General features: G+C 47.6%; 10 protein-coding genes across 10 annotated transcripts; 6 read left to right on the plus strand and 4 right to left on the minus strand.

Annotated features, from left to right (window-relative positions):
- Positions 1–627: 627 nt before the first annotated feature.
- On the plus strand, positions 628–3,497 carry FPRO_01980 (uncharacterized protein; the record flags this gene model as incomplete). Its single annotated transcript, XM_031225450.1, has 5 exons — positions 628–1,378; positions 1,453–2,016; positions 2,061–2,394; positions 2,446–2,532; positions 2,585–3,497. 5 exons carry the CDS (start codon positions 628–630, stop codon positions 3,495–3,497), a joined length of 2,649 nt encoding a protein of 882 aa, XP_031074493.1.
- A 203-nt stretch (positions 3,498–3,700) lies between these two features.
- Positions 3,701–6,304, plus strand: FPRO_01979 (uncharacterized protein; the record flags this gene model as incomplete). Its single annotated transcript, XM_031225461.1, has 4 exons — positions 3,701–5,588; positions 5,639–5,768; positions 5,837–6,072; positions 6,210–6,304. 4 exons carry the CDS (start codon positions 3,701–3,703, stop codon positions 6,302–6,304), a joined length of 2,349 nt encoding a protein of 782 aa, XP_031074494.1.
- Positions 6,305–6,795: 491 nt separating this feature from the next.
- On the minus strand, positions 6,796–8,028 carry FPRO_01978 (uncharacterized protein; the record flags this gene model as incomplete). Its single annotated transcript, XM_031225472.1, has 4 exons — positions 6,796–7,008; positions 7,062–7,136; positions 7,190–7,372; positions 7,420–8,028. 4 exons carry the CDS (start codon positions 8,026–8,028, stop codon positions 6,796–6,798), a joined length of 1,080 nt encoding a protein of 359 aa, XP_031074495.1.
- Positions 8,029–9,270: 1,242 nt separating this feature from the next.
- FPRO_01977 (uncharacterized protein) lies at positions 9,271–10,080 on the plus strand (the record flags this gene model as incomplete). The annotated part of the gene is made up of 1 exon (XM_031225484.1): positions 9,271–10,080. The coding sequence occupies one exon, from the start codon at positions 9,271–9,273 to the stop codon at positions 10,078–10,080; it is 810 nt and encodes a 269-aa protein (XP_031074496.1).
- Positions 10,081–11,808: 1,728 nt separating this feature from the next.
- Positions 11,809–12,300, plus strand: FPRO_01976 (uncharacterized protein; the record flags this gene model as incomplete). The annotated part of the gene is made up of 3 exons (XM_031225495.1): positions 11,809–12,025; positions 12,075–12,215; positions 12,251–12,300. 3 exons carry the CDS (start codon positions 11,809–11,811, stop codon positions 12,298–12,300), a joined length of 408 nt encoding a protein of 135 aa, XP_031074497.1.
- A 336-nt stretch (positions 12,301–12,636) lies between these two features.
- Positions 12,637–13,966, minus strand: FPRO_01975 (uncharacterized protein; the record flags this gene model as incomplete). Its single annotated transcript, XM_031225506.1, has 3 exons — positions 12,637–12,753; positions 12,826–13,486; positions 13,539–13,966. 3 exons carry the CDS (start codon positions 13,964–13,966, stop codon positions 12,637–12,639), a joined length of 1,206 nt encoding a protein of 401 aa, XP_031074498.1.
- A 394-nt stretch (positions 13,967–14,360) lies between these two features.
- Positions 14,361–15,979, minus strand: FPRO_01974 (uncharacterized protein; the record flags this gene model as incomplete). The annotated part of the gene is made up of 4 exons (XM_031225517.1): positions 14,361–14,583; positions 14,633–15,052; positions 15,103–15,753; positions 15,810–15,979. The coding sequence occupies 4 exons, from the start codon at positions 15,977–15,979 to the stop codon at positions 14,361–14,363; spliced, it is 1,464 nt and encodes a 487-aa protein (XP_031074499.1).
- Positions 15,980–16,938: 959 nt separating this feature from the next.
- On the minus strand, positions 16,939–19,263 carry FPRO_01973 (uncharacterized protein; the record flags this gene model as incomplete). The annotated part of the gene is made up of 1 exon (XM_031225528.1): positions 16,939–19,263. One exon carries the CDS (start codon positions 19,261–19,263, stop codon positions 16,939–16,941), a length of 2,325 nt encoding a protein of 774 aa, XP_031074500.1.
- Positions 19,264–20,276: 1,013 nt separating this feature from the next.
- On the plus strand, positions 20,277–23,438 carry FPRO_01972 (uncharacterized protein; the record flags this gene model as incomplete). Its single annotated transcript, XM_031225539.1, has 1 exon — positions 20,277–23,438. The coding sequence occupies one exon, from the start codon at positions 20,277–20,279 to the stop codon at positions 23,436–23,438; it is 3,162 nt and encodes a 1,053-aa protein (XP_031074501.1).
- A 580-nt stretch (positions 23,439–24,018) lies between these two features.
- FPRO_01971 (uncharacterized protein) lies at positions 24,019–25,089 on the plus strand (the record flags this gene model as incomplete). Its single annotated transcript, XM_031225550.1, has 1 exon — positions 24,019–25,089. The coding sequence occupies one exon, from the start codon at positions 24,019–24,021 to the stop codon at positions 25,087–25,089; it is 1,071 nt and encodes a 356-aa protein (XP_031074502.1).
- Between the last annotated feature and the right edge of the window lie 495 nt (positions 25,090–25,584).

The following is a 25,584-nucleotide window of genomic DNA, read 5'->3' on the forward strand; positions in this document are numbered from 1 at the left end:
GTCATAGGTTTGGCTTGGATCATGCCTTGTTCAGGTTGTCCGACATCCCTGGGATCTTGGAAGTTTGGGTGCTTAATTAACAGGCTTTATCTGTGCCTAGGTATCTGATACACACGCTCACTTTAACATCAATGCAGATACACGACTTTTTTGCCGGGTCTTTTTCGCAGACGAATCATCGCATGGTCCAAATGTCTTGGTGAGCTGATGCCAGCATCCATTGTGTATGCTCCTATTACAGATCGGATCCTACAGATAGTTGCAGTGAGCGGTCACAACACCAGAGATCCAGCCGCCAACTGTTTGCGGTACCACCGTCTCCTGCGGCACGATTTTTATCGTCAGAGTCAGAGTCACCATTATCGAGCCATTTATGCTTATATATCTCCCATTCGCTGATCGGAAAGCCACCCATCTCTCGCATCCAAGTGATGTATTCCGCGTGACCTCGGCCTGTGCTTTGTAGACCTCCATCGGCTTGGCCGCACTTAGTGCTGTTAATCCCATTGCAGGGGTCTTGAACCGTGTTGGTCTCCACCCTGACTTGTGACACCTAGAGTGATCGAAACAAGCATAAAGCCAACTTACCCCCCTTTTGCATCCTTAGATAAACACAAAGAATAAAACATGGCCACAAAACAAGAGCTTTTTCGCGTTGAAAGCGCTTCCGAGTGGGCTAAAAAAAACGGAATCACGACATGGACAAAGTTCCATTACGGTTCTCAACCAGAGCAGTCAATCTTCACACCCCTTGACACATGGGGCCATTCTCTCCGCCAACCTTACTACGGTCCTATCATTGAGTCCAGTCAACAGTATTTTCTCGCCGTCAATTGGGAGACGGAGGAGGAATGGGACAAATTCAAATTGTCCCCCGAGCATCAGCAACTAATGGCCAATCTGACAAGCAACAACGTGCAGCCGGAGACCAAGATTGTTATATTTACCGGTAACATGTTCGCTATTGGATTCACCTCTAACGTCGAGATTTTCACTGCATACTGGCCGTCGTCTATCACTCATGAGGCTCAAGCAGCCATTCGCAAAACCGAGCAACTTGTGCATCGGGCAGAAAGCGGAATACCCAACCCACTCTGTTACTACAAGAAACCAATGTTTGGATGGATAGATGGCCAAAGAGAATGGAATGGAGAAAGCGCTATTGCCAGTGTTTGGACCCACAAGTGGAAGAACCAGGAACTGGAACAAAAGTACAAAACGACTGAGAAGAGGCGTGTTTCGGGCAATGATGGAAGATCCTATATGCTGGCTGTAGATGTATTTCAAGATGACTTGGAATCTCTCGGTGCTATTGGATGGGATTCAGTCCATGTAGCTTTCGAGCGTGTTCGAGTTGTGAAAGAGGATGCTCTAGCGCGTGATTCAAGGCTTAGATTAGAAGCCGCGCTTGGGCGGAGGGCCATTTAGCGTCAACCGTGTTCACCAGGCCAGATGGCGAAGTATCTACTGCAGGTACTCCTACAAAGACTGGCTTCCAGCTCTCAAAGACCAAACTAAACCCTAATAAACAGTCATCGGTCGGGTCTCCTGATTCTGAAACCGACTCTACTCGCTTCACAAGTACTACTTTGCCCAGTATCAACAGCCCCGAGCCATCCCAGCTCTCTACTGGGAGTACTGTGATAAAGAGTGACATTCCGGAGCCTCCACTCCCCCAAGCCAGTACAGATGCGTCTATCACTGGTCCAAGTACTTCATCTGATGACACTTCTAGAGCTGAAGCCTCTTCAACTATCTCAGCTGGACTCGGGACAACCAGAGCTGAGAATTCGGAACAGATCAACCCTGCCACTGAGACTTTCTTACCTGAGCCATCTGGTGTGAGTACCACCAGCACCGAGCAATCCAGTGGAAGCGCGAACCTTTCTATAGATAACTTGACAACAACCCCAGTCACGAGCGATATTGGGTCTCCTCGAATGAGCCAAATATTTCCACGATTTCACCTTCCACAGAACGCAATACTTCATCACGAGTTGAGACAAGCGGGCCAAAGTCAGATACAAATGCTGCAACGGGATCCGGGACCAACAACACAGATCCCTTGCTCCTACCTTCATCAGTCCCAGAAACACAGGTCAGTGGTGTGACCAGCGCCATTTCTGTCAAATCGACGCCTCCTTTGGGAGAATACTCAACACGGGGTGATGATGCACCTTCCACTGACCCAGGTCACATTAAAACTAGTGATGGTGACAACAAGCAGCCCTCGTCAACTAGTACTTACTTTGTCGTACCTATAACAACATCCGTCACTAAGCCTGAGCCTCGGGATGATGGCTTCGTGGTACCTTGCAACATGTGGTTCTTCAATGCATGTGTTGGGCCCATTTCTGGATGGGGAATTTCTCTTCCACCTGGTACCTATTCTCCGTATGGTCTACCTAATCTCTTGTTGCCGTCTCCTCACTAATGCGACGATAGTGGTCCTCCACCGGCCATTTCCGACAACCCAAAAGGCGGTATTGAGATCAATACGAACCAACCACTTCCAGACTCGCCCGGCTTCACGTGAGATTTCTGAACCCTACAACAATGTTCAGGATGATAACTTTCAATGTAGTGTCGGTCCTGGAAACGCTCCGACGTTTTCAAGTGAGCCCACAGCCTGTGAGACCGATTCGGCCGAATTGTGTGTTACGAGCACATCATATGGCGTTAGCATTGATGCCACGGTAACAATTTCGGTGGCTAGTGGTGTATTCTCCACTTGTGGCACTGTTTACGGTTGCAAGGTTCGGGGCCACAGCCAGACAATAACGGGCACAGATATACCTACGGCTGCGTCGGGAATACCAACATATAGGTCTCTTCGCGCCATGGAAACCTGGGATGATATGGAACTGAGCGAAGAACAACTTGGAAGTATAGCCAACCGCGTGCAGTCAGACTTGGATTCAATGTTTGGCACTGCCACCAAGAGAGCAACAACGACGACAGGAGATGCATCTGAGCCTACAGAATCAGTGTGGACGGGTACATGTCCAGCCAAGAATGGACCAGACCCAACAGTGGTTGATGGGGAGTTCACTGAGAATATCGGAGAGAAGTGTCTCTGCAAGTGGAATACCTGGATGGAGAACGACAAGACTCTGCAGCCATACACTGTCGACCAACTGAGAGACGCCATAAACGACTTTTGTAACGGTTCCCGCAAACTCAGAAAGCCTACCCCGACAGGACTTCCAGAAATTGCTGTGAATCGGTTCCCAACAAATGGCACGCACGGTATATTTATCTTGGTCGGCTGGGCTACCCCGCCCCTCTGGAACTCCACGGACGAGAGGTGCAAGGCCAATAGTGACCTTTTGTTAGCGGATAGCTGTAAGGCTGCTTTAGAGAGATTTGAATGTCGCGGTGCAAACACAGATGAGCTTTGGGGAGGAACTTACTACGAGGCGCTTGACGAGGGTGGTTGTGTGAAATGGACGCTCACACCTGTCCACTTGCCTGACGGGGGATCCGCTGGGCGGTGAATGAGCTTGGGAATGTAAGGCAATATCTAGGGTAATAATCATCTGACGAACCGTGCGTCTTGGCAAGGATTAATCAATCCACTCATGGTTTGCCAGTTGTTGGTCGTCTTTCGCAGCAAATTTAGTCACGTGTATTGAGGTAATTATAGGCCAAAGTAAAGTCAGATGCGTCTCCTCCTCCGTCTTTACAATACTTAAACGAGATGGCCAACTTAGACTGCGTGCCACTTGGTCAAACAGCAGTGATCACTGCCGCGAAAAGTGGTCATCAAAGCATTGTGAGACTTCTTTTAGACCACAATCGTGCGGCAGTCAGTGCGGCTTTACTTCAGCTGGCCTTATACCATGCCTGGATTCACATAATAAAGCTTGCGATATCAGCAGATAAAAACCTTCTCAACTGGATAGACCCGAGTTCTAGCAACACTGCGTTGCACATTGCGATCGAAAGCGGTCGCGTGGATGTGATAAAGACTCTTCTTGATGCTGGAGCGGATCCAAATTTGAAGAATGGAGATGGCTTACTTCCCTTTGCGAAAGCCATGAGATCAAACAATCTGGACATCGTGAGAACGCTGCTGGACTCTAGCCCAGATATCATAGTCGATGACCTAGACAGAGCAGGCGTCACTCCTTTCTTGCGAGCATGCCTAGATGGCAAAAAGGCAGTTCCTGTCATACGCGAGTTGCTCGATAAGGTGAAGGATAAGGTGAATCTGAATGCCAGATTGCCCAGGGATGACCAGAACAACGAATGTGGGAGAACCGCTCTCCTAATAGCACCCTTTATCAATCCAGAGGAAGAGGGTAGTGACAGCCTCTTTAACCTATTACTCGAACATGGAGCCGACCCCAATGTACCATGCGCTAAACACGGCAATACACCTCTCTCAAAAGCTGCCGCTAAGGGACATGTCCAGGTTATGGAGAAGCTTCTAGAATTCAACGCCGACCCCAACATAGCGTCTGAAAAAGGCCATACACCTCTTTCTAGAGCCGCCATGAACGGCCATGCACTGGCAGTAAGAAAACTTCTGGAATCCAATGCCGACCCCAACCATCAGGATCATGAAGGAGAAACTGCGCTGCATTGCTGTTCAAGCGAAGGCCATGTGAGTTGCATTGAGGAGTTGGTAACACGTGGGGCTTCTCTCAACCCCTTAATGCATCCCGATTTGGGTGAACCCTATGTTATCGGCTTCACCCCCTTGGTCCTCGCAATTGCCTGTTCTCAGCAATCTTCGGTCGAGAAGCTATTGACTTTCGATCCAGGTCCTGGGCAAGCGTTGCATATGGCTCTGGCGTCTGAGGAACTTCTAATTGCCAAGGCAGTTTTTAAACGTTATCCTCAGCCGAATTTGTACGACCAAGACCTCGGAACTCCATTACACATCGCGATCATGTCCAACAGCGAGGAAATATTCGAATTCATTCTTGACCAAAAGGGAATCGACGTCAATATCCCTGGTCCGTCTGGTCGAACGCCGCTGAGCTATGCAGCGATGAGATACCAAGACTTCGTTAAAAAGCTGATTCAAGCACAAGCCGATCCCAACATAAAAGACCATGAAGACAAGACCCCATTGGATCACGTAATTGCTGCGAAAGATTGGGAAATGGCACAAATACTCTGTCCCCACACGAGATTGGATCTTGTGCAAGGCAGCGGTCGCAGATATAGTGTCTTGTATCGGGCTTGTCAAACTGGTCACAAGGACATGTTTAAGGTGATCAATGCTTCATGTCAGAATTTAAACCACTTTCAATACATTGAGCTTTGTGAACTAGCTCTACATGCTGCTATAGCAGCTGGCAACGAGGAGTTCTTCAATCAGCTCATCAACGTACCTGGTGTTACTGGAAGCGTGGAGGATGATGATGGCTGGACTCCTTTGAAATACGCCACAGTCTACAGCCAATCGAGAATAAAGGAGGAGATTCTGAAGAGGTTGCAACAAGGCGGCATGAATAGGGTAGACCAAAGACATAAAAGGGTCACTAAGATGCCCCAACGATGGCATAAAAACGACCGACATCCGACCCTTTACGAGAAGGACGATAACGCGGACCCTAGACAGATCATGATAACGAGTAAGCCTTATGCAGCCTCGATATTTCGTCTACTAATTCGGTTGTATCAGCAACGCTTGACGACGCTTATCCAGATGGTGAAGACAGATATGCAGTAGCCCGGGCAGATCATCCCATTCCAACAGACAAGAACTACTACTTTGAAATCACTATAAAAAAAGGCTGCCCTGACGAGCAACTGTGAGTAATATTCTTTGCCTTTAGGTATTCTTAGGTATACAGACAGTCTTTCTAACATTGTCTTACAGCGACGTGGGTATTGGCCTCATTGATGGCGCAAAAGTTCCCAACGGGCAACGATCGCTCGGGAGGGCATTAACATACTGCTATGAGTCTTTGGGTGGAAGCACGTACGATGACAACATAAATAGTCTTAAAAACGATTGGAGACTTAGTCGAGAGTATCGAGAGGGTAATACCGTGGGCTGTGGATTTGATGCAACCAAGAAATGCGTTTATTTCACCTGGGAGGGAGAAAGATTAGGTAAGGTTTCTGCTGTTCTTTGTTTCTCTTTTGGTATACGGCGTGGGCTATCTTCTCACTGGTTGTATCGTACTTCTATGAGAAAGGGGGATGGCAATTATAGGCTTTTCGACTCTCAAAAGCTAACATTGTCATAGAGGAAAGACACGATGACGTTTCAGGAAAATTATACCCTGCAGTATATCTCAACACAAGGCAGAAGAGTGTTTGCTTAGTAGCCAAGTTTCCATAGAACAACGATAAGGGCTCCGGTGATTAGTTTCGCTATAACTCAAGAACGAAAAAGGGGGGGGGGAGGGATGGGGATGTATTATGTTGTGATTACAAGACAAACTAGACTGACAATTCAAGTCTTGGGTTAAATTAAATACATCTTAAACATCAACGTCCAATATCCTGGAAACAGCTTGAAGTTTATTTTTGATCAAAGGATTTAATTATATTGTCCGGAATTAGAGATCATTAGGAGCTTAGAAATGGAAGAGATGTATCAATACTCCAACTGACCGCTGACTCTTCGTCTAGCGTAAACTCATACTCAGCACATCAGTCATTGTCTAACTCATCCTTTATTGCCCATTTATTTCAGCTCTCCTGAGTACCACGCATTGATCTTCAAATGCACTTTCAACATGCTTTCCAACTAGATCACCGTCCTAGACTGTCTCGGCCTCGTCTCGGCCATTCAGGCCTGAAGCCATCCTGACCTCTTAGCTTCAAATATCAATCTTGAGATGACTGGTGCTTCAAAGCCTCATCCAAAACACGTCCCACTGTAACTTCGAGAGCCTTCTTGGTCTCAAAGTTACCAGCGCCTTCAGCCGTAACTTCGTTCATCTCAAAGGGTACGTCGTAGCTCTGATATAACTCAAGGTACTTCTGAGCATCCGCGTCACTCTTGGTTCGGTCAATAAGATCCTTCTTGAGCTGGTTGAACTACAATCTTGTTAGCCAGGTCTAAAAAAGTGAGACTTGAAATGAATACTGACCTCCTTTGTCCAGTTGGCATCTGGTTCGGATTGCTTCTGGGCGAGAGATTGACTTGTTTGCAGACGTTGCTTGAGCTGTGAGAATTGCCATTAGGATGTGCTTAGTTTACAGTTAAATAAGGTCTTACCTCATCCTCAGTCACTTCGAATCCCTCAACCTTCATCGCCTCGATGAAATGACCTTGGTTCTCAGGCTTCTCCAAGAATGCACTGACTTGTTCAACGATATATAAATCGTCAACAATTGGGCGCATATCTCCGAACCATGTAAGGTTTGTCTCTCTCTCAGCCTTGAACTTCTTGGCATCGCCCTACTTCAAGTTAGATGACAATCAACAACTGGGAATGTGATACATACTACATAGTAGAACTTGAAGAGAGTAGACCACCCCAAGCCAATGGCATCTTTGATACCAGCGTTTCCAGCGCCACCAATATCTCCCCATCGCCACTTCTTCTCCTTTGCCCACTTGCCGAACTGCCTCTTTGCAGCATCATAAGCAGTATAGGCGTACCAAAAGCAGCTGTGACCATAAAACTGGTACTCGCCACCAATAAGAGTAGTAGCCGCCAAGATCTCGGCCAGCTCGAGTACTGTGGGTCTCTTATCAACATCCTCACCAGACTCGCCGCCAAAGACCAAGGAAGTCAAAGGAAGAGGCATGTCATCTTGATCTCTGCTACCCGTTGCCTTTGTCTCAGCTGGGCCAAAGGTAACCCAGTCAAGGTCAACTGGGTTGCCTCGTTCAGCATAGACTCTTGCGCGGTCTTTGGTAGAGGTTTCTTCAACGATGAACTGGAGGTATTCATGCTTCCAGTTTGAGTTGAGATCTTTGACACGTGTGAAAGAGACGACACGGCAGTTTGCGTATTTCTCTTTGTTGTTGCGAAGTAAGTCTGCCCATTCTCGTGTGGGTTTAATAGACTTGTTCTCTGTGAAGAGATAGTCGATAGATGTTTTGACCATATTGATAATGTTGCAATTGAAGAGGAAAAATAATGTGTATTTTTGAAAATAAGCAATAGAAAACACTCTTCTTTTAATCCTTTATAACATTCAATCTGAGAATTTGAGCACGCGTCATTTATTTCAACTGGGAAAAGTCTGTTTCGTATTAGATCAGCTGAACTATCCTCGTAAGTATGTAGATAGGCCGTGCTATTGACTTAGAACTATTGACTTCTAGACTCATCACGTCTAGGCAATCATACGAGATCTCTGTAAACACCAGCAATTGGTTCCGATGACTGCTGCATGTTCTTCTCAATTCGTCACTAGCTTTCCCCTCAGCGGCGATAGGCGGAGGTTCTAGACACTATCACCCCGCAACTAACACGTTTCAGGCCAGCAGCCCCTGTAAATATTGGCTGGGCATGAACGAACTTGGTTAGAGATCCCATTCAGCTGGTGAAACGTTTGCCTATTATAGAATGATATACGTAGTATGCATATAGACTATCAATTTCGGGAGGTGGGAGGCTGTGTTAACGCAAGCAGAACAAGCTCCGATTTGCCACTGTTAACAAACTATTGACACCCGTCTTCGGGCTAAAACCGTTCTGGACTAATCACTACGCGGAATAACGCACTAGGAGGTTGCCGAGGCTAGGTAAAGAGTTGAAACATGCGCAGCTACCAAGTCTTGATTTGCTCCCGGTAAGAGACATAGAACACACAGCCAGCCACAATATTGCCGCTTGTCTTTTGAAGCTACCTACCGTGTTTAGGCTACGGAGCCCCTGCAAACTATTTCCGTCGTGAGATACTACGTACGCACTTGTTGGACCAATCACACGCAAAGATCTATCACTTAGGGTATGGAGCGCACGGACATCATTTCTCTTGGATTCTTTCGACCAGCAGCCATAGTTATACCGTCTTTCCTGAATTGGAGTTACCTTGTGACTAGACTATTGAAATGGAGGTGGCCATGTATGCAACTCGATAGGTCTGGAACCAGCTTCTATGTTTCATAGCTCAGCTTTGATCTTGAGCATGTGAGGCCTCTGAGTTCGTTTAGCAAATCATACTTCCTTACCTTCCTATATAAATCATTGTCTTTCCTCTTCCATACCGTCTATCATCATCAGTCTTCCGAGTTTCTCTCTGCATTCAACGCCCCAACATTCCAACTTTTATTATTTTTCACAGCCAACCCTGGCCCAACCACACAAAAACTGGTGCGGTACGCCCTTCACTCTCAAAGATATGAGTGCCTTCAAGCCCACCGAGAAGGAGCTTCTCCTTGATGCCATTGCCCAGTCCCTTGGACAGGAAGCCATTGAGACAGTCGAGCCTCAAGAAGTAGAGGAGCCCGAGGAGGAAGAGGAAGAGACCGAGCTTCCCCAAAATGGCCCTGTGTGCATGACGCAGAAGGCCCTCCCTCGAGACTGGAAGCCCAACGGTGTGTCTGATATCGTGGTTGGTTTCAACAACGAGTGTCCACGATGGGTTCCCGGCTCTGTTATCAGATGGGCTGCATGGCGTCAGGGCTTTGAGACCCAAGAAGATGCCGACTATGCTGCTATGCAACTCGCTATTGCAGCTGACGCCTGGAATAAGGCTGATATCGGCGTTACTTTTGAGTGGGTTCATCTCGCTAAGGATGCCACCTTCGTCCTCTATCACGCTGGTAACGGCGACGGCACTCTCGCACAGGCTTTCTTCCCCAACGGTGATGATCTAAGCTCCATGCTTGTCTTCTCCGACGCCTTCACTCCCGAGTGGAAGCCCAACATGTGGAAGATCTTCACCCACGAACTGGGCCACGTTCTCGGTCTTCGGCATGAGTTTGCCATTGCCGGTCTCCCTATCTATGGTATTCGGGCTGAGAAGCAGGGTGCTGTGCGACTGGGCAAGAGGGATCCTAAGTCGGTCATGACTTATGCTCCCGAGCCTCCCGAGATTCAGGAGTCAGATATTGAGTCTACCAAGATGTTTTATTCTTTGAAGCCCGATGAGCAGGGAAACCCTCCAAAGGTTGGGTTCACCAAGGTCAAGGACTACATTCCTTCTTAAGAGGCTCATAATATATCGACTGGACAGCAGGTGAGGATATTATCATGTTAGGTGGAGTTATATAGTTATTAATTATCAGAAATCAGTTCAGCCTCATAAACTCCTTGTAGAATCTCAGAAGTCTCCCCATCGCAGATAGAGCTGACTTGCTCACTTAGAAACAATAGACGTCACCCCGTCCGGGTTGCATCACAAGGTGAGGAGTCTGTCCAAGTGCCGGATATCTCGGCTATAGATTTGTTGCTCTGTCGAATCTTCGTTTGGCATGATTCTCGGGGATGGAGGGCACATATACGGCACCGAAGCTTAGACGCTCATTCTATCATAGTTGGCCAATGGGAGCATGAGGGTTATCGCAAAAGCAATACGGCTCTAATTATGAGCAGCACGGAGGGTAAACTGAACTACCGTCTCAAGACTCTCACAGAGTTAGAGGCTTGTCGTTTCACTCTTTATGGTGCTGAATAATCGAACAGTTGGAAGTCAATCAAAAGCTGGGGGCCAAGGAGACATGAATCTATAGAGTTTACAAACCATAGAAGCCTTTCAGACTTGAACCGGCGAAATTGAAGCTGCCCGGCACCGTTCAGCGTCATCGCTGTCGTTTCCAATATCTACCACTGTTTCTGTGTTGTCAGAAGAACATGTCGCCAACCCCAGCCTCCTCCACTCCCTAGCAACTTTACTCTAGCCACACACATAATGCTTAATAACATCATGAGTGTTCTGGCATGTAAGTTTCTTGTTGTAGTCTTTTGACGAGCATTTCCCGTACAAAGACCCATCAAGTCTATAGATAGCGAGGTCGTCGGTACCACAATAAGCAAAGTGGTCAGCAAGGATAGTTAGTTCACATTTCATCAAAAGCTTTCAGGTAATGATTCTCACAGATTGGACCCTGGTTCTGCAGTTGGAAGTTGAAAGAGCATAGACTTTGGTCAACACTGCCCAGAAGGTGACCTAATCCATCGCAGGGTGTTTCGCCCTCCCACCAGACGATATGGTAGTTCTTGCCTCCGGATTGCTGTTGTTGGCCGACGCTGATCTTTGCCGCGCAAGCTTGCGAAAGCAGGGTTGAGAGTAGGAAGAGGTTGGCTCGCATGATGTTTATTCTAAAGAGGATGCTAGAGAAATGATCGTTGATGATTTTCTAGATACCTTCTCTGTTCTCTTATCACTTTGTCCATGTCTGATATTATATATAGATCTTTATTATTTAGTTTATGTGTCTGGAGGTTGTTTTACTTGACGTGACTCAATCTACCGCAGTCGACTTAGTCAAATAACTAAGCCAGCCCGACTCTCAGTCCTGCTACCTCCTATTGGCGGAAAGATATGCACAGCTTACGAGCTATGTATCCTCGGTAAATGGAGCCCGCTCATCGCGCGTTTTACTCAGTAAGCCGTACACGCTGCTGTGATACGAGATTCTCGGCAAGGATTACTGATGGTAGCCAATATCGTTCCTACTGGCCGTAAAACACAAATCAAAATTGATTCTAAAGTAATCAGATTATTAAATGACCGTTTTAGGCAAGTGATAACCGGTAGGGAATGCTAGATAGGAGAAAGCCTCTTATGTTAGAAATACCCTGAGAGGTACTGGAGATATAAAACGAGTCGATGTATAGATAGGTAATCATTATACCACGAGAGTGAAACAAGGCATAATAAACACCTAAAGTCAATTCATCCACACTTCACTTCGTTCTCTACCAGTTCTTCAGAATGCATTTACAACAAGTTTTACTAGCAGCACTATACTCCCAAGCTCACGCAGCTATCAGCTTTGGCCAGCAGGAAAAGCTCTACGACCGCGAGAACCACCATATTGCCTGGTGGGAAGGCCAGTCGGCCTGCAGTGTTAAGAGCGCGGTCGAGATGGGATATACAACTGTCAGCCTATGCTCTATGAAGTTTAAACTGCCTGGCGATAATACTGAATGTTAGTTTTGTATTTGCCCGCTCTTGCACAATTGTTGATATGGACTTAGATCACGCTGCCTACTGCGGCACAAATGACTTTGCGATCTATCGAGGGGACGGATCTCTGTATGGAAAGTGTTCAGGTAAAGATTATGGAAAAAAGATTGGCTGTGGAGCTGTGGATCATGATGTTGTCAAGCATTATGTCTGTGGGTAATAGTTATTATTAGTACTTACCTATTAGTAATAAAAAGAGGTTTATATAGACAGTTTATACATAAAGCCAGGGCTTAGGCGCTAACCTGCATTTGTATCAGGGTTTGAATGCTTAGTGATAAACTCCGACTTATCATGCAATTATGTCAAGCTTCCCCGGCGTAGGCTAAGTAGAGAGCAGAGCTGCGTAATAACTTAACTAGTAGGCGGCCAAGTATCCAGTTACTAAACGCTCTCATTAATTGACTTGACTGTCTCGCCTGTCGTCACATTTGGTGGACCCCAATGGGATCTGAATCTAACCAGCCGATAGAGACTCTTTGACTTGAGGTCCCAAAGTTGAGTAGATGCCCAACTCCGTCGAAACCATATGTGTACCACTTCTTCTGCTACTTGCAGAACACAACGGATAAATTATTGGGATCCAGGGGGGCTTCTCTCTGTGGTTTGCTTATGAACCTTTTGTATGTCAGCCATCTCTAACTCCTGCGATGCCTCATCAATCAACCTCTGCCACTCTCTAGGTAGACCCTAAATACAGTTAGCTCGCTTCATATAACTATTGAGAGCAGAAGCATTATAGAGCACAAGGTTATAACATACACTAAACTGCCCCGTCGAGTCGTTATATCCAACATGAGTAACATGGTAAGGATTTTCTGGTGCGCTCACCACTGGCGTCTTACGCCTTCTCGCAAAGCGTCCGAGTAGCCGTGAAGGTGTCTGAGTCTGGTACAGTGGTGGCAAGATGTTATTCGTTATATCTTGCCTCTCTTGCTGCGAGGGAGACGACTTGGGAGCCTGAGAACTATCAGACCTCACCAGAGCGCCTTCTTCGCCAAACACATAGCAGTCGCTGTTACTCAAATCATTGTAGTAAATTGGCAAAGCGTAGAAAGAGATGTTGGACACTTGAGAGAGGCTTAGGTTAGAGAAAAGAGACAACGCAGTCGTGTATAAGGCCGTGCTTGTTAGAGATGTCATAGATTGTCTACCGATAGCGCGGTTGTACACTCGAGATGCCTGAAGATCCTGATCGAACGTGAATTTGATGGCGGAAGCCTGGGTATCGATGAACGAAATAGACTTTGAGCCCCGTGTCTGTCGAAAGGTAGAGACATCGTCCCTTCTAGACTCTGCAATAATCGAGCCCTCTCGCTCAAGCCCTCTGATACGACTAGCAAGATCGTGGTTGCTTTGCAGTAATTCTTCAACAAGGGTGCAGAGATGGCGAGTTGAACTTTGAGCTTCTTTCATTGTTTCGCTTCTCAGTTAGTACAATCAAAAAGGCCAAAACACAGTATACGAAGACTCACCACTGCAAAACGGTCAACATCAACGTCAAAGACGATTTGTGATTTTGTAGACGCTGGACGATAGCAGCGATATTGGACTCTTGTCGAGCCCATTTCATCTTATCAATAGTCCCCATGTCAGGGCTCAGATTCAGCTGGTCCATAAGGCTCTGGAGATCCGAGAACGTAGTAATGCATCCTGTCAGTGTAGTAAGAACATGTTCCAGCAGAATCAATGCCCCTCTTTCACCAGGGGCTTGAGTCTGTCCACAAACATATGCCTGGAGCGATCCAAGTGCTGCTGTGATGTCGGCTACTTCAAAGACAAGATGACGTGCAAGTTGAGGGGCGTCTCTAGCGTTGGTCGCGAATGTCCAAAGACATGATGTGATCTTAGCGCCGGCGCCTAAAAGTCCTACAACGGACGCTGAGACGCATAAAGGATCCATGGTAGTAAACTCGGTAATTAAAAAAAAATTGGAGGGAGAAGGTTGAAGTGGGGTGAAGTGTTGTATTTCTGTTCGTGAATCTGCACTGCCTCCACCAAAATCACAAGGCAGATTCAGCCGCACTAAAACAAGACGCCTGCATGAAAGCGACATAATTGGATAGTTTAATTGGCTAGAGACAACAACAGTTAACATCAAAGCGATTGACCAATTCCTACAGCGTAAAGCTGATATCAGCCGTTCGCAGGCATAGCCACCTGACCCTTCTTATAGGGAAATATGCAATGAACTAGAACATCCTCAAGCTCCCCCCTAAGCTATAGGCAGACCACTGTCTGATATGGTCTGTATCAGCCACCTAAGTGCAGTTGTACAATCAATTAAGCTTCCGTATCTAATACGTAAAACGGAAGCTTGGATGGTCATCACCCAAGTTATTCCTCTCATCCTCTGGTAAGTTGTATCTGTGGTCCCGTTTACCCTCATCCCTTAGCCCGTTCTCTCGTCTGATATAAAACAAAAACACAAGCGAGCTGAGTCCACAGAGCCAGACAAGACCAAGACCTAATCCAAACCCAAGAGGATATGTGGGCGCTTGAGTTGTGACAAAGATATTGCTATAGAATGGTTAGCGGCCTCGCCTCGGATTAAAGATCAAGAACCTACCTAGCAATAATTCCGCCGATATTACCGAAACCAACCTGCATTGCGGAAGCTACACCCAACTTGTAATGGCCTGCCATGTTGTTGCTCACCCAGACCAAGACAATTGGCTGGGCGATATACCCACCAGCGACGATAAAGAAGAGGGCCATGTACCGTATCCCGACGCTGACAGACATCATATTGAGCAGAATGACATATCCAACGGTCGTGAAAAGGCAACCTCCAAGGATAAAGCCCGAGCGATGCTTCGTCTTGTCGCTCGCGATAGCAGCAACAAGCGCGCACACGGTTGCGAACAGAAAGATAGGGATCGACATGATCTGAGCCCGGATAGACGTCCAGCCAAGCTGTTTGAGGATAGTTGGGGTGAAGAAGGAGCCGGAGTAGCTGGTAGTGACGATACCCATGTACATCAAGATACTATCATGGTTAGCAAGAAGCTCCACTCGTGAGGTTAACAAGTGACTTACCCGAGATAAATCTTGACGTCTGAGAAGATCCTCTTGGCTGTCTTCTTGTCCCACATGTTCATGTGAGTATCCTTTTTATCCGCAGCAAGACGGTCAACAAGCAGAGATCGTTCATCGTCATTGAGAAATTTGGCAGTCTCAAGCCAGTCAGGAATCATCCAATAGCTCCAGATTGCAATAACAACGGTAGCGGCACCTTCAATGATGAAGATCCATCTCCAACCACCATAACCAGCAATCCCGTCCATGTGAGCGATAGCATAAGCCAACAGACCGCTGAATGCACCAGCGACGATACTGGCTGAGAAGAAGAGGTTGAAACGCCACTGTAACTCGTGTCGGCAGTAGTACATGCTGAGGAGATACACACACGCCGGAAAGAAGCCAGCCTCGAGACCACCGATAATAACGCGGCATGCAATCAGCCCAGCGAAGGATTGAGTGAGCCCTTGACAGATCGTGACGATGCCCCAGCCTGTCATGATAGCCGAGAGAAACAGCGACGGTCGCATGTTCTTGAGTAGGATATTGCATGGTACTTCGAGGAGGATGTAAAGAATGAAGAAGGTGAATAGGGCGATGTTGTAGTCTTCGCCTGACATGTTGAGATCGGCTTCCAAGCCTTGGATTCGAGCATTTCCGATGTTGATTCTGCAAAGCAGATCATGTTAGAGACGATGTCTGAGGATAGCCGAAAGAGGTCTTACCGATCTATGAACGCGCAGAGAAAGAGTAGGAAGAGGATCGGGACAAGATTTCGGTCAACCTTTCGAATGACCTTCTTCTCGAGTATCGGATCGAACGCTTGTTGTTCGCTCTTGGGGTTTTCATCTTGGCTGATCCTCGGACCGCCAACCTCGTTGATCTTGTCCGACATGGCGGTGATGGTAAAAAGGTAAGGAGGAATTCGCTGTCAATGATGGAGAGACGGGCTCGAGATATTGGCTTCAACTGTCGAGATGGAGATGCAAGAATGGGGCTACGATCTGCCATGGCCCATTCTCTTTATAGCAGGGCCAACTTCTTCTTTTCTACTAAGGAGCCAGGGAGTCTCGCAAAATCTCCCAGGATTAATTACCCCGCGCCTCGGATTCAACTCACTGTTCAACCTGCAATACCCGATTCCGGGGTAATCTGGGGTAGCAAGCGATTGAGTGGAACAAGTGTGCGGGGATTAAAACCAGGACTAGAATAAGCGTAAATGTGACGGGGATTGCACACCATCAGAAGACAGAATAGGTATGGTTTCCTCGGATGATGTCCATCGCTAGCTTCAAAGTGAAGCCAAGACATAAGAAGCCTATCGCGTTGAGGCAACGGATTGAGAGCAACTCGGGTTGATTCCGATTGTCGGAAACTCGGAAATAAACCGACACTGTTTTAACAGAGGCCGATGATCTTGAGATAACTTCGACTGTCGATAATATTTAACATGAATCTGAACGGAGAGCCTTTAAGTAAAAGTTCATCCTGAAGCTATATGCTACCGCGCAAGTTGGTTAAGGTCATGTATTTTAGCTGTACGTGTGCTACCAAAGATCGCCTTCTGGAGCAACTTGCAATTGATCCCCGCATCTAATAGAGTGTATTTTTTTCAGGTTTTGTCTCCATCTTGGAGGTCATTACCATATTAAAATGCAAACCGTGGCTTTCGATAATCAGTAAACACCAGTAGTATCCAGTTTTCGCAACCGGTTATGTCGTAGTCGCTGACAGTGCAATGGCTTCTTCTAAGCTCTACCAATTGGTGTTTAGTCGAGCGAACTTTGTGAGGGCTGAAAGCTGTTAGAGCGTCAAGTCTCGTGTTATCAAGGTCAATAGCCCAGATGCATGCATCTAGTCTCCCAAAAGTACCTCCTTTACTTCAGCACCGGCAACCAAGAAGTCCAGCATTCTAACGTATGCTATACCAAGCCTTCTGGTGACAATATCAGCGGGAGTGATCCCCGCAACAAGGAGACCAGAGTCCGCTTCCATCTCGCCTGGGCCATCGCTGCGGCTGATCCAGTCTATAGCAGACGAGAATTCCGTCTCTGCTCTTGGCTCGCTTTCATTTCTAGTGGAAGCAAGCTGGCTGCTACCATGTAGAGTTGCATTTGGCTTAAGAACCTGATGTTGCCTATTCTGGACTAAAACCCAGGGCATCTTTGGTCGGTCCCTCGGGTTGAGGCGCAGAAGGCGAATGTAACGAGTCCCTTCTGGGAGGTTAGGCTTACCGTCTCGCTGATCATCAAACATCATTCCTATATGGAAGGTGATTGAGCCCCGAGCGGTGGAGAAATCAGGGTTGCGCCATACCTCCGATGATAGATCGTTTCCTAGACGCCGAGACCACCTCGTAATATCAATGTCCAAGGCCAGTCCGGATAATTTAAGCACTCGTACGTTCGCCATATCGGCAATAGAGTTTAAAGGGGAACTTTGATTGCCGCTGTCCAACGCCGGCGTACTCGTCAATGAGTAGAACTGCCCATTTGGTCCTTGATACCATGCCTTGGGGTCAGGAAGCTTGAGGTCCTTCCTATAGCTTTGGCGGTGACTCCAGAAGATGAATGGATCATAGTCAATTCCTCCAGGGTGGCTGAGCCAGGTCCAGTGAGGCCATTTACGGAGAGTGGATGAAGGGGAGTTGAAGTCGCGTAGTAGAGTAGGATTTATGGAGGAGTGCCTCCAGAGCAAAGCTCTGAGGAAGTCCGCATCGCCAATAGGCATAGCATGGATAAACTTGACTTGGTATAGTTTGGACAATCGAGCTTGCAAGCCCTCAAATGCTCGGAAGCGGTCGCTAGGGAAAGTGAGGTTGCGATGGGAGTAAAGGGTGGCACAACTCTGGTATGTGTGCCTCAAACTGTGTCTTCGGGTCACAGTTGGTAGCGGGAGATCATATTCTGCCCATTCATCATAAGGATCCCAATCAGGTTCAACAGCGTATGCCTCAGTATGGGGCTGGGTCCAACTTTCTTTCGTCGTCATCTCGCCGCAAACGAAAAAGACCTGCTGCTTACCAAAGAACAATGTTCTTCTGGAAAGCAGATGCTCCTGCATCGTCCAAGCTCGAGTTTGCCAGGGAGATTCTCGCATGATGTCCCTGAGTTGCATTAATGAGGTACTTATTTTCAAGCCTCCAGGCAACAGTTCGAAATATTGGTTGACATTTCTTGGGGATTTGTAGCTGGACCCCGGTAATCCTCCCTCGACGCCTGACTCGAGCGAAACTATGGTACAGACACTGCTGGAGTAGATCTGATCCATCTGTGAGATTTGCTGTGCCTTAATGTCGGGTTCGTCTTGAGGAATGCACAAAGCGTCAATCCAGACGTATCGCTCCCCTAGACGCTTCGTGAAGCCGATAGCGTCTTCAAATGTTTGAGGGAGGTTCCCTTCGAGAAGAGCAATCGGTTGTGTATCCATTGGACATACATAGTCGCTCAGATGATACGACTCGGATACCAGGGCTTTTTCCTCAAAGGTGCGCGAGGCCGCGTCTCCCCAGACGTAGGAGAGAGTGACGAAGGGTACGCAATGCAGCGTTTGAACAAGTAGGCGGGACTCAACATCGATCAATCTTAGGCATGACGGTGAAAGCCCATGCAAGCCAGGACTCGAGATCGATTGCTGCTCGTTACAAGATTGGTGTGATTCCCGACACGTTTCCAACCACGCTTTGATTCTCTGGGGATCTGCATATTTGGGGTGGACGAATTGAATTCCGCCAAAGGAGATGTGACGATTGACATTCTGTCCATTGATTCGTGTTGTTATCCAGTCCAATTGCAACTGCTGCTGCAGTGAGAGCCAAACCCGAAGTTTTTCTTTGGTTGGTTTCAAATCGCTGGTCGTCGATTGTCCATGCTGGAGTACGTGGAAGATCGAACAGCAACTGGCGCAGCAATTGTTATTTCCGTCACGAATGACCCTCCACAAAAATCGGCAGAAGGGACAAGTGCGCCTAAGAGCGAGGTCCGCTATCGAGTCGAACCAGAGAACTTTGTTGGGATTAGGGGGTTCGACAGAAGATTCAAATGGCTTCAATTGGTCGAGTATCTTAGCAGCTTGGCAGTCGTTGCAGAGACGGGTACCAACAGCCCGCCCTGCCAGTGCATCCTCGAGTGCATCGTAGTCACGTCGGTAATCAACATCTGGACTCATGCTAAGTGTCATTGCGGACAAATCCGGCTCGTAAGTTTTACCGGAAAGTTTGGATTACGATGAAAAGGGAATGAAGATTTCTGTAGATGGGATAAGGTAGCGAAACAACAAGCGTACAGTGCTTCCTCCACTAATATGGTGCTAGATCCTTACGGCGCTTCAACGGGGCTGATAACTGGCCAGCCAAGCGCCCAGAAGTCCCCTCCCCTCCTCCATTACAGTAAAGTTTAGAACACTGGAAGAGCTGTGTGTGGTTGTCATAGGTAGATGGCAATAAGAGAAACAGACCCAGCTTCATCAGATACTTGATACGTAGTCCTCAAGAATAGAATAATTGCGAAATTGGGTACCATGAGGACAGTGCCTTAGAGCAAAAATGCAGAATATAGTAAAACAAGCCTCTAGAGTTTAATTAAGAAGGCTTCCATTAGATTGCACACCTCGAGATCAGCATTAAGCAATTGGCATTTTGATAAGGCCCTAGTAGCCGAGAGCTCCTGGTCTCTACGGAGTGGATGGTGAGAAATACATCTCGAGATTTGAAGGTTGCACGTGATTGGCCTTTTGTCTTGAGGCAGAATTGGCGAACCACTAATGAGGCTTGCCGCCGAGCGGGACAAGCTCCATAAGTGGCTACAAGTAGTTCGGCTACCATCGAATGGAAATTGGCAGCATACGTGCGGCTGAATGCAAGAGCTGAAACAACCTTGCTGCCTGATGGACGAGGAGGCGACCGAGTCCCAGTCAGCTTGAAATAAACCCCTCTTTTCACGCAGAGAGCTAGCATTGTAGAGTCTTCTGCAAGCTTTACAAAATACTTGAACTATTTGTCCTGCGTTTCAATAAATTGTTCTGCATCATGGACTTTCCCCATCGGCCAGGCGTTGATCCAGATGGTAAGTGGCTCGTTGACATACCGGTCCAGGCGTCTTCTCGTGCTTAATCGGGTCAATTTAGGTAAAAGTCTACCCAATCCAGATGTCGCACGTGCAGCTGGGTCGGGCTCGGGGACTGAGAGGCCAAAAATGTTTGGAAACCCCCCGAACCGATCGCGCATACCCGCGTGGCAAATGAGATTTCATAACGAACAAGAACAGAGGGATAAGAAAGAGCATCAGCAGAAGGGTCACGACGACAAGGCTGACCGAGGTGGTACCGATAGCCAAGACGTCGAGGCTGTCAAGGCCGCCGCCCCTAGATACCCCCTGCACAGATACCCACCTCCACAGTTCTTCGCATGCCCCTTTGCGAAGTACGATCCAGCTCGGTATATGAGTTGCCTAGGCCTTACACTTCGCCGCCCATCAGATATCACACAACACATTAGCAGATTGCATGTGCTGAGAGACGATGTTCCCGAGTCACGTCAAAATATCAGACCAGACAAGATATGTGTTTACTGTACATGGTGCCGCCAAGAGTTCCATGGACAGGGTGCTGAGAGGAGGCTCCGCGACCACACGACGGCTTGTAAAGCCAGCAAAAAACCAGCGTCTATTGCGGAAGCAGGGGTTTTGTTGCCTCATGAATATGAGTTAGTTCTGTCAGTGAGGAACATGGCGCATGATAGCACTGCGAAGTGGAACGCAATATGGCATGGATGTTTTCCTCAAACACCAGCGCCGTCGCCATACGTCGAGATCGCTGTTTCAAGAGCAGAGGCTCAGCGAATACTAGAACAACTTCTAGCATCGCCTGCCGCCAACCCTTGGTCTTCCGTGGAAATCAAGCAGTCTTTCATCGAAAGAGCTTTGGTTGCAATCTACGCTGGCCTACCGTTCCCTGAACCCGAACCCCTTATCACCGACGCAAGCACTATACTTTCCGCCAACCAAAGCACATTTGATGTCTCGAATGAAGGACCCTTCACTCCACCCGGGTCCCTCGATGAGGTAGGCGACATGGAACAATGGACACGTCCCCTCAAGATCGCAATTCTTGATATTGACTATGACAAAGTCTATGATATCTTGAGGAACTCGTTTGATAAAGTTACTGTTGGAGAGTATTCGTGGTTGTTGGAGCTGAAAGCATTAGGTCTTTCGATGGATGAAATCGCTGATGAACTACTGGAAAAAGCCCAGCATGGGCCTTGGATATACTCCAAGATCGACGTGCACGATGTTGGATCGTACGTGCACGGCTTTCATCTTCAAAGATGTCTCCATACAAGCAGGGAGGATGAAACAATGCGGGCAATCTCGTTGCATTCAAGCCAGAGTCTGATCCGCATCGAGACTGACCGCGATGTCTCAATTCGTGATACTATTGGCTACTTGTGCGGTGTTGGAGGGGTAAGTCCGATGCCTGACGGGTCGCACAACCTCCAATTTGGGTCTGTCAACTTTCAAAATGCCAACTCGACTGCCATCGTCTCTCTGATGACTAGCCAATCAGCCCAAGCTGTTCCAAATGTTTTGCAGCATCTACACATGGCTATCGGTGCCCTTCAGGAGGTCGGCGGTTGTTGCGACTCATTCAGCTTTCTCGCAAGACGGGAGTCCTTTGTTGAGCTGGAACGTATATACCCTGACATTACATCAGAACCTGGGCCCCTAGTATCACTTACAAAGTCAGAAGCCAAAATCGAGGGTTTTAATCAACTACTGCGGGACTCATTGACGGCCCAGTTCCTTTCCCTCGCCTTTGCTCTTTACGCACAAGGTCATTGCGAGCCTTTTGGGCCTTTTTTTCTAGATACCCCACTGAAACGTATACTGCTTTTAGGAAATCAGATTTGGGGTCCAACTTTCACTGGGCCATGTATACTTGCGACTCCAGTGGATTTGAGCTGCTTTGGAGAAATGATTCAGCGCCAGGTCTTTGCCTTTCAGTACTTTGATAATTTTGAAAGGTCGAGGGTTTTTTCAGATTGTGATAAGAAGATGGACTTGAAGGGATGTCCTGAAGATTTGCTTGATACATGGGGTCCTGGAGATTTCATTATGCCGAAGGATGACACGGAGAACCTCCACGCAATATCCATTGGCGGTGGCTTGATCACCTCCATCTCGACAGAAGCAGAAAGCCATCAATTACCTGTTCTCCACTGGAGCACAGTATCAGAAGAAAACAAGAAATTCACTTCAACCTTCCCTCGCCATGAAAAAATGCTCATCGGCTCAAGAGTCTCGATAAACCTAGCCTGCAGAATGACACCTCAAAAACAGGTTCGGGCGGCTGTTCCATATTTAAAGGAGCTAGGGACATTCCCAAGCTACTGGGAAGTATCTGAAAGGCAGCTAGGACTTGGCTTACAGGCTGGACAAAACGCTGTGGGGATAGTAAACTTCGCCCAGACCTGGGTAAAGAGACTAGGCCAGACCAGAAAGTCCAGCATTCTCTCCAAGAGATACCTAGCCATCGCAGATCTAGAAGCACCTTTTGCTGTGCAGGTCAGCTTTTGTACCGGTATCGCAAGACGGGTGCCCCTGCGAGAACTCTTAGCTGATGTCTTACCCGTTTACGTTGCGGATCTCGCTACACAGCCTTGCTATTGGAATAAACTTCAAGAAAGCGATATCTGCAAGATGTTGAGAGACACTGATTTCAGAACACGCTATCAAAAGCTAGATCGTGAACTGCAAGCAGAGTTCGAGACCCTCGCTATTGCCACCCTGTTTGTACTGCAAGACACGGGTGTAGATAGAAAGGGCGAGAACTTTGTTGTAGGTTGTATTCCTCGAGGACTAGGAGCCCAATGTTTCAAGATCCCCATCGAAAAGGAGAGCTTCTGGGCCCGAATCCTTGCCGATTCTGAAGACGTAGCGACTTTCGCTTATATGGCAACAAGTTGCTTCGAAACAGATCTGGTGAAGTGCCGGGGTCCGAACGAGCAGTGGATGAACACAACAGCTCTCTTCTCGACCGCTGTATCACTCTGCCAAGACCGCATAGCCGCGCAGGGAACAATAGCACAACAGGCAAATTGGACTTTGAAAGATTCAGAAGCGTATCTCATTGGGCGAGTCGATGCACCTTTACTCGTAAGAGTGATTCGACCGAACATGCAGGACGAGCCAGAATTGTTGGTATCATTAAGCACAATCATTGCCCCGTTTTTGAGAAGGTGGAGCAGGAAGCAAGGGTTTAAGAGGCCGTGGAGATTGCGAGAGAGCAGAGCTATAGACCACCAGCATCAAATGGCCGAGAGTGTTGTTGTCATTGCTGATTTTGCGACTTCATAATGACAAGATGCATTTGGTTTCATATTTTCGGTTTATCTTCTTACAGCATATCGTGAGTGAAGCCACGGCATGACGGACATAGAGCGGCAATAACGAGCAGTCCGATAGAGCTGTGATAAGATGAGCCAGGAATGGCTGCGTATTTCTCACGTTCTGAATATCCTGAACCGATGCAAGGATTCGTCGAAAGGGTAACTATTCAGCCGAAATCAGGAGGCTTCATTTGCTAATTGGAATCCTCGCGGAATAATTATATACTGATACTGACAATACACGTACCGTAACCTTGTCCTATCTGCCGAGCCGATCTGCCTCATGGTCACGTGTGGGTCTGGTGATGCCCCTCCCTTGCCTCAAGCATCCGATCAATTATATCATCATCGTCAGAAAAGTAACCTCATCTCATGCCTTATAACCTGGTACTTCTCACATTGATGTCACGCGTAGTTGTAGGCGACATTTGGTAGCATTATTGAGCCTACTTTATTTTCACCTTATACCTAAATCTCCAATTTTCACTTCCCCCGCCTCAGATTGAACTCAAAAAAGCAAGAAGCAAAAAAGCACACCGCAACGCGTCATGCCATTGCCAGAACCACGCGAGCTTACTCCTCGGGTTTGCGAGTTGGAAACCTGTAGCGAGGCAGATAAAGATCTTCTGAAGCGCTGCTCAAGCTGCAAGGCGGTGTACTACTGTGGAGCATCCCATCAAACGACTGATAGAAGCCATCACAAGAGTGCCTGCACCATCATCAAAAAAGCACGCAAGGCGGTAGAGAAGGAGGAGCAAGAGCTGCGCGATCACCCGGGAGATATGTTTACACCGCCGAATATCTTTGAGAACGGCGTTGGACATTTCTGGGGTATTCACGAGACGCGCGCGTATATGCGTGCGCGATATCATATGGTCGACGTGTTGCTTCAAGTCTTTGGCACGCCAGGTGGTAAGATTGACGCGGTTCAAGAGGCCTTGGACCATCTGGTTGATATGCTTCGTCTTTGTCGGGGCGACAACATGGGTGTGAGGGATCTTGTGCCGCATTTGTACATCCGGCTCAACAGGGATCAGGAAGCCTACGATTTCGTCAAGTGGTACGCAACCACCGGCTCAGAGTCCAAGTATGACTGGGGCGACATGGACCAGCCATACCTCGATATCAGGGATGCGGATGTTTTGGAGGAGCCATTGGAGACTTGGGCGAACGGGAAGTATCTCAGCTTAGGCCACGTGGCGGCTGTCACGCTGATCAAAGTGAGGATTCTACTTGACTTGCAGTCTGCACAGAACGCCGCACGAGCTCTCAACGGTACTATCCCACCAGAGATTGTTGGACTTATCCGCGGTGAGCTTGTCGGCAGCGCTGTGGCGGGACGCCCAGATATCCTCATGGGTAGCACAGAACATTTGTCTAAGCTTATCAAGAAGGTTAAGGGCCAGATTGTCAAGCTTTACAGATCTGTGAATGAGTATAATCCTCACTTCTGGCGTTTGATGTTGAGCTGTCCGGTATCGGCCGCTTCACAAAGACCTGGGATGTACTCGCATGAAACGAAGGAGGAAGCTTGTCTCATGATTGGGTACTGCCTTGCTTCTTGGGTTGAGACACCCGGTGCCTTCCAGTTAATGAAGGACTTGAGTCAGACTGTTTAGAATATCGGATGTTTGGTTCATTGGACCATGTTAAGGCTATCAGGCTGTATAATAGGCGCTGCATCATACAACGAAACTAGAATACAAATTGTATCAGTATTTATTCAATAGTTGCGAAATAAGCCTGTGCTACCAGAGCTAGAAGTAATGAGCGAGTACGTCGTGAAATATCCAGGCCACCTCACGCATTCCAAATACTATTCGCCCAAGGACACAACTCCACCTGGGAGGAGCCCGACCTGGATCGCAGGCGAAATGGGAGCCTGAAATGAAACAATATGTGGCGACAATAGATTGTATCATATTCGAAGACGAATCATCCCTCGAGAATATTGATCAAGTTATCCACTGTACTGGTTAGGAGCACTGAGTTCTGTTCCCAGCATCACTAAGTTCTCTGATGATTTATGTTCTCACTCTCAAGTCTCAACTGCAAATAACACATCGAGCTAGCAACTTGGATATTACAAGATAATGCCTGACCACTGGCTACAC

Source organism: Fusarium proliferatum (assembly GCF_900067095.1).
Source record: "Fusarium proliferatum ET1 genome assembly, contig: FPRO_scaffold001, whole genome shotgun sequence".
NCBI classification, from domain to species: Eukaryota; Fungi; Ascomycota; class Sordariomycetes; order Hypocreales; family Nectriaceae; genus Fusarium; species Fusarium proliferatum.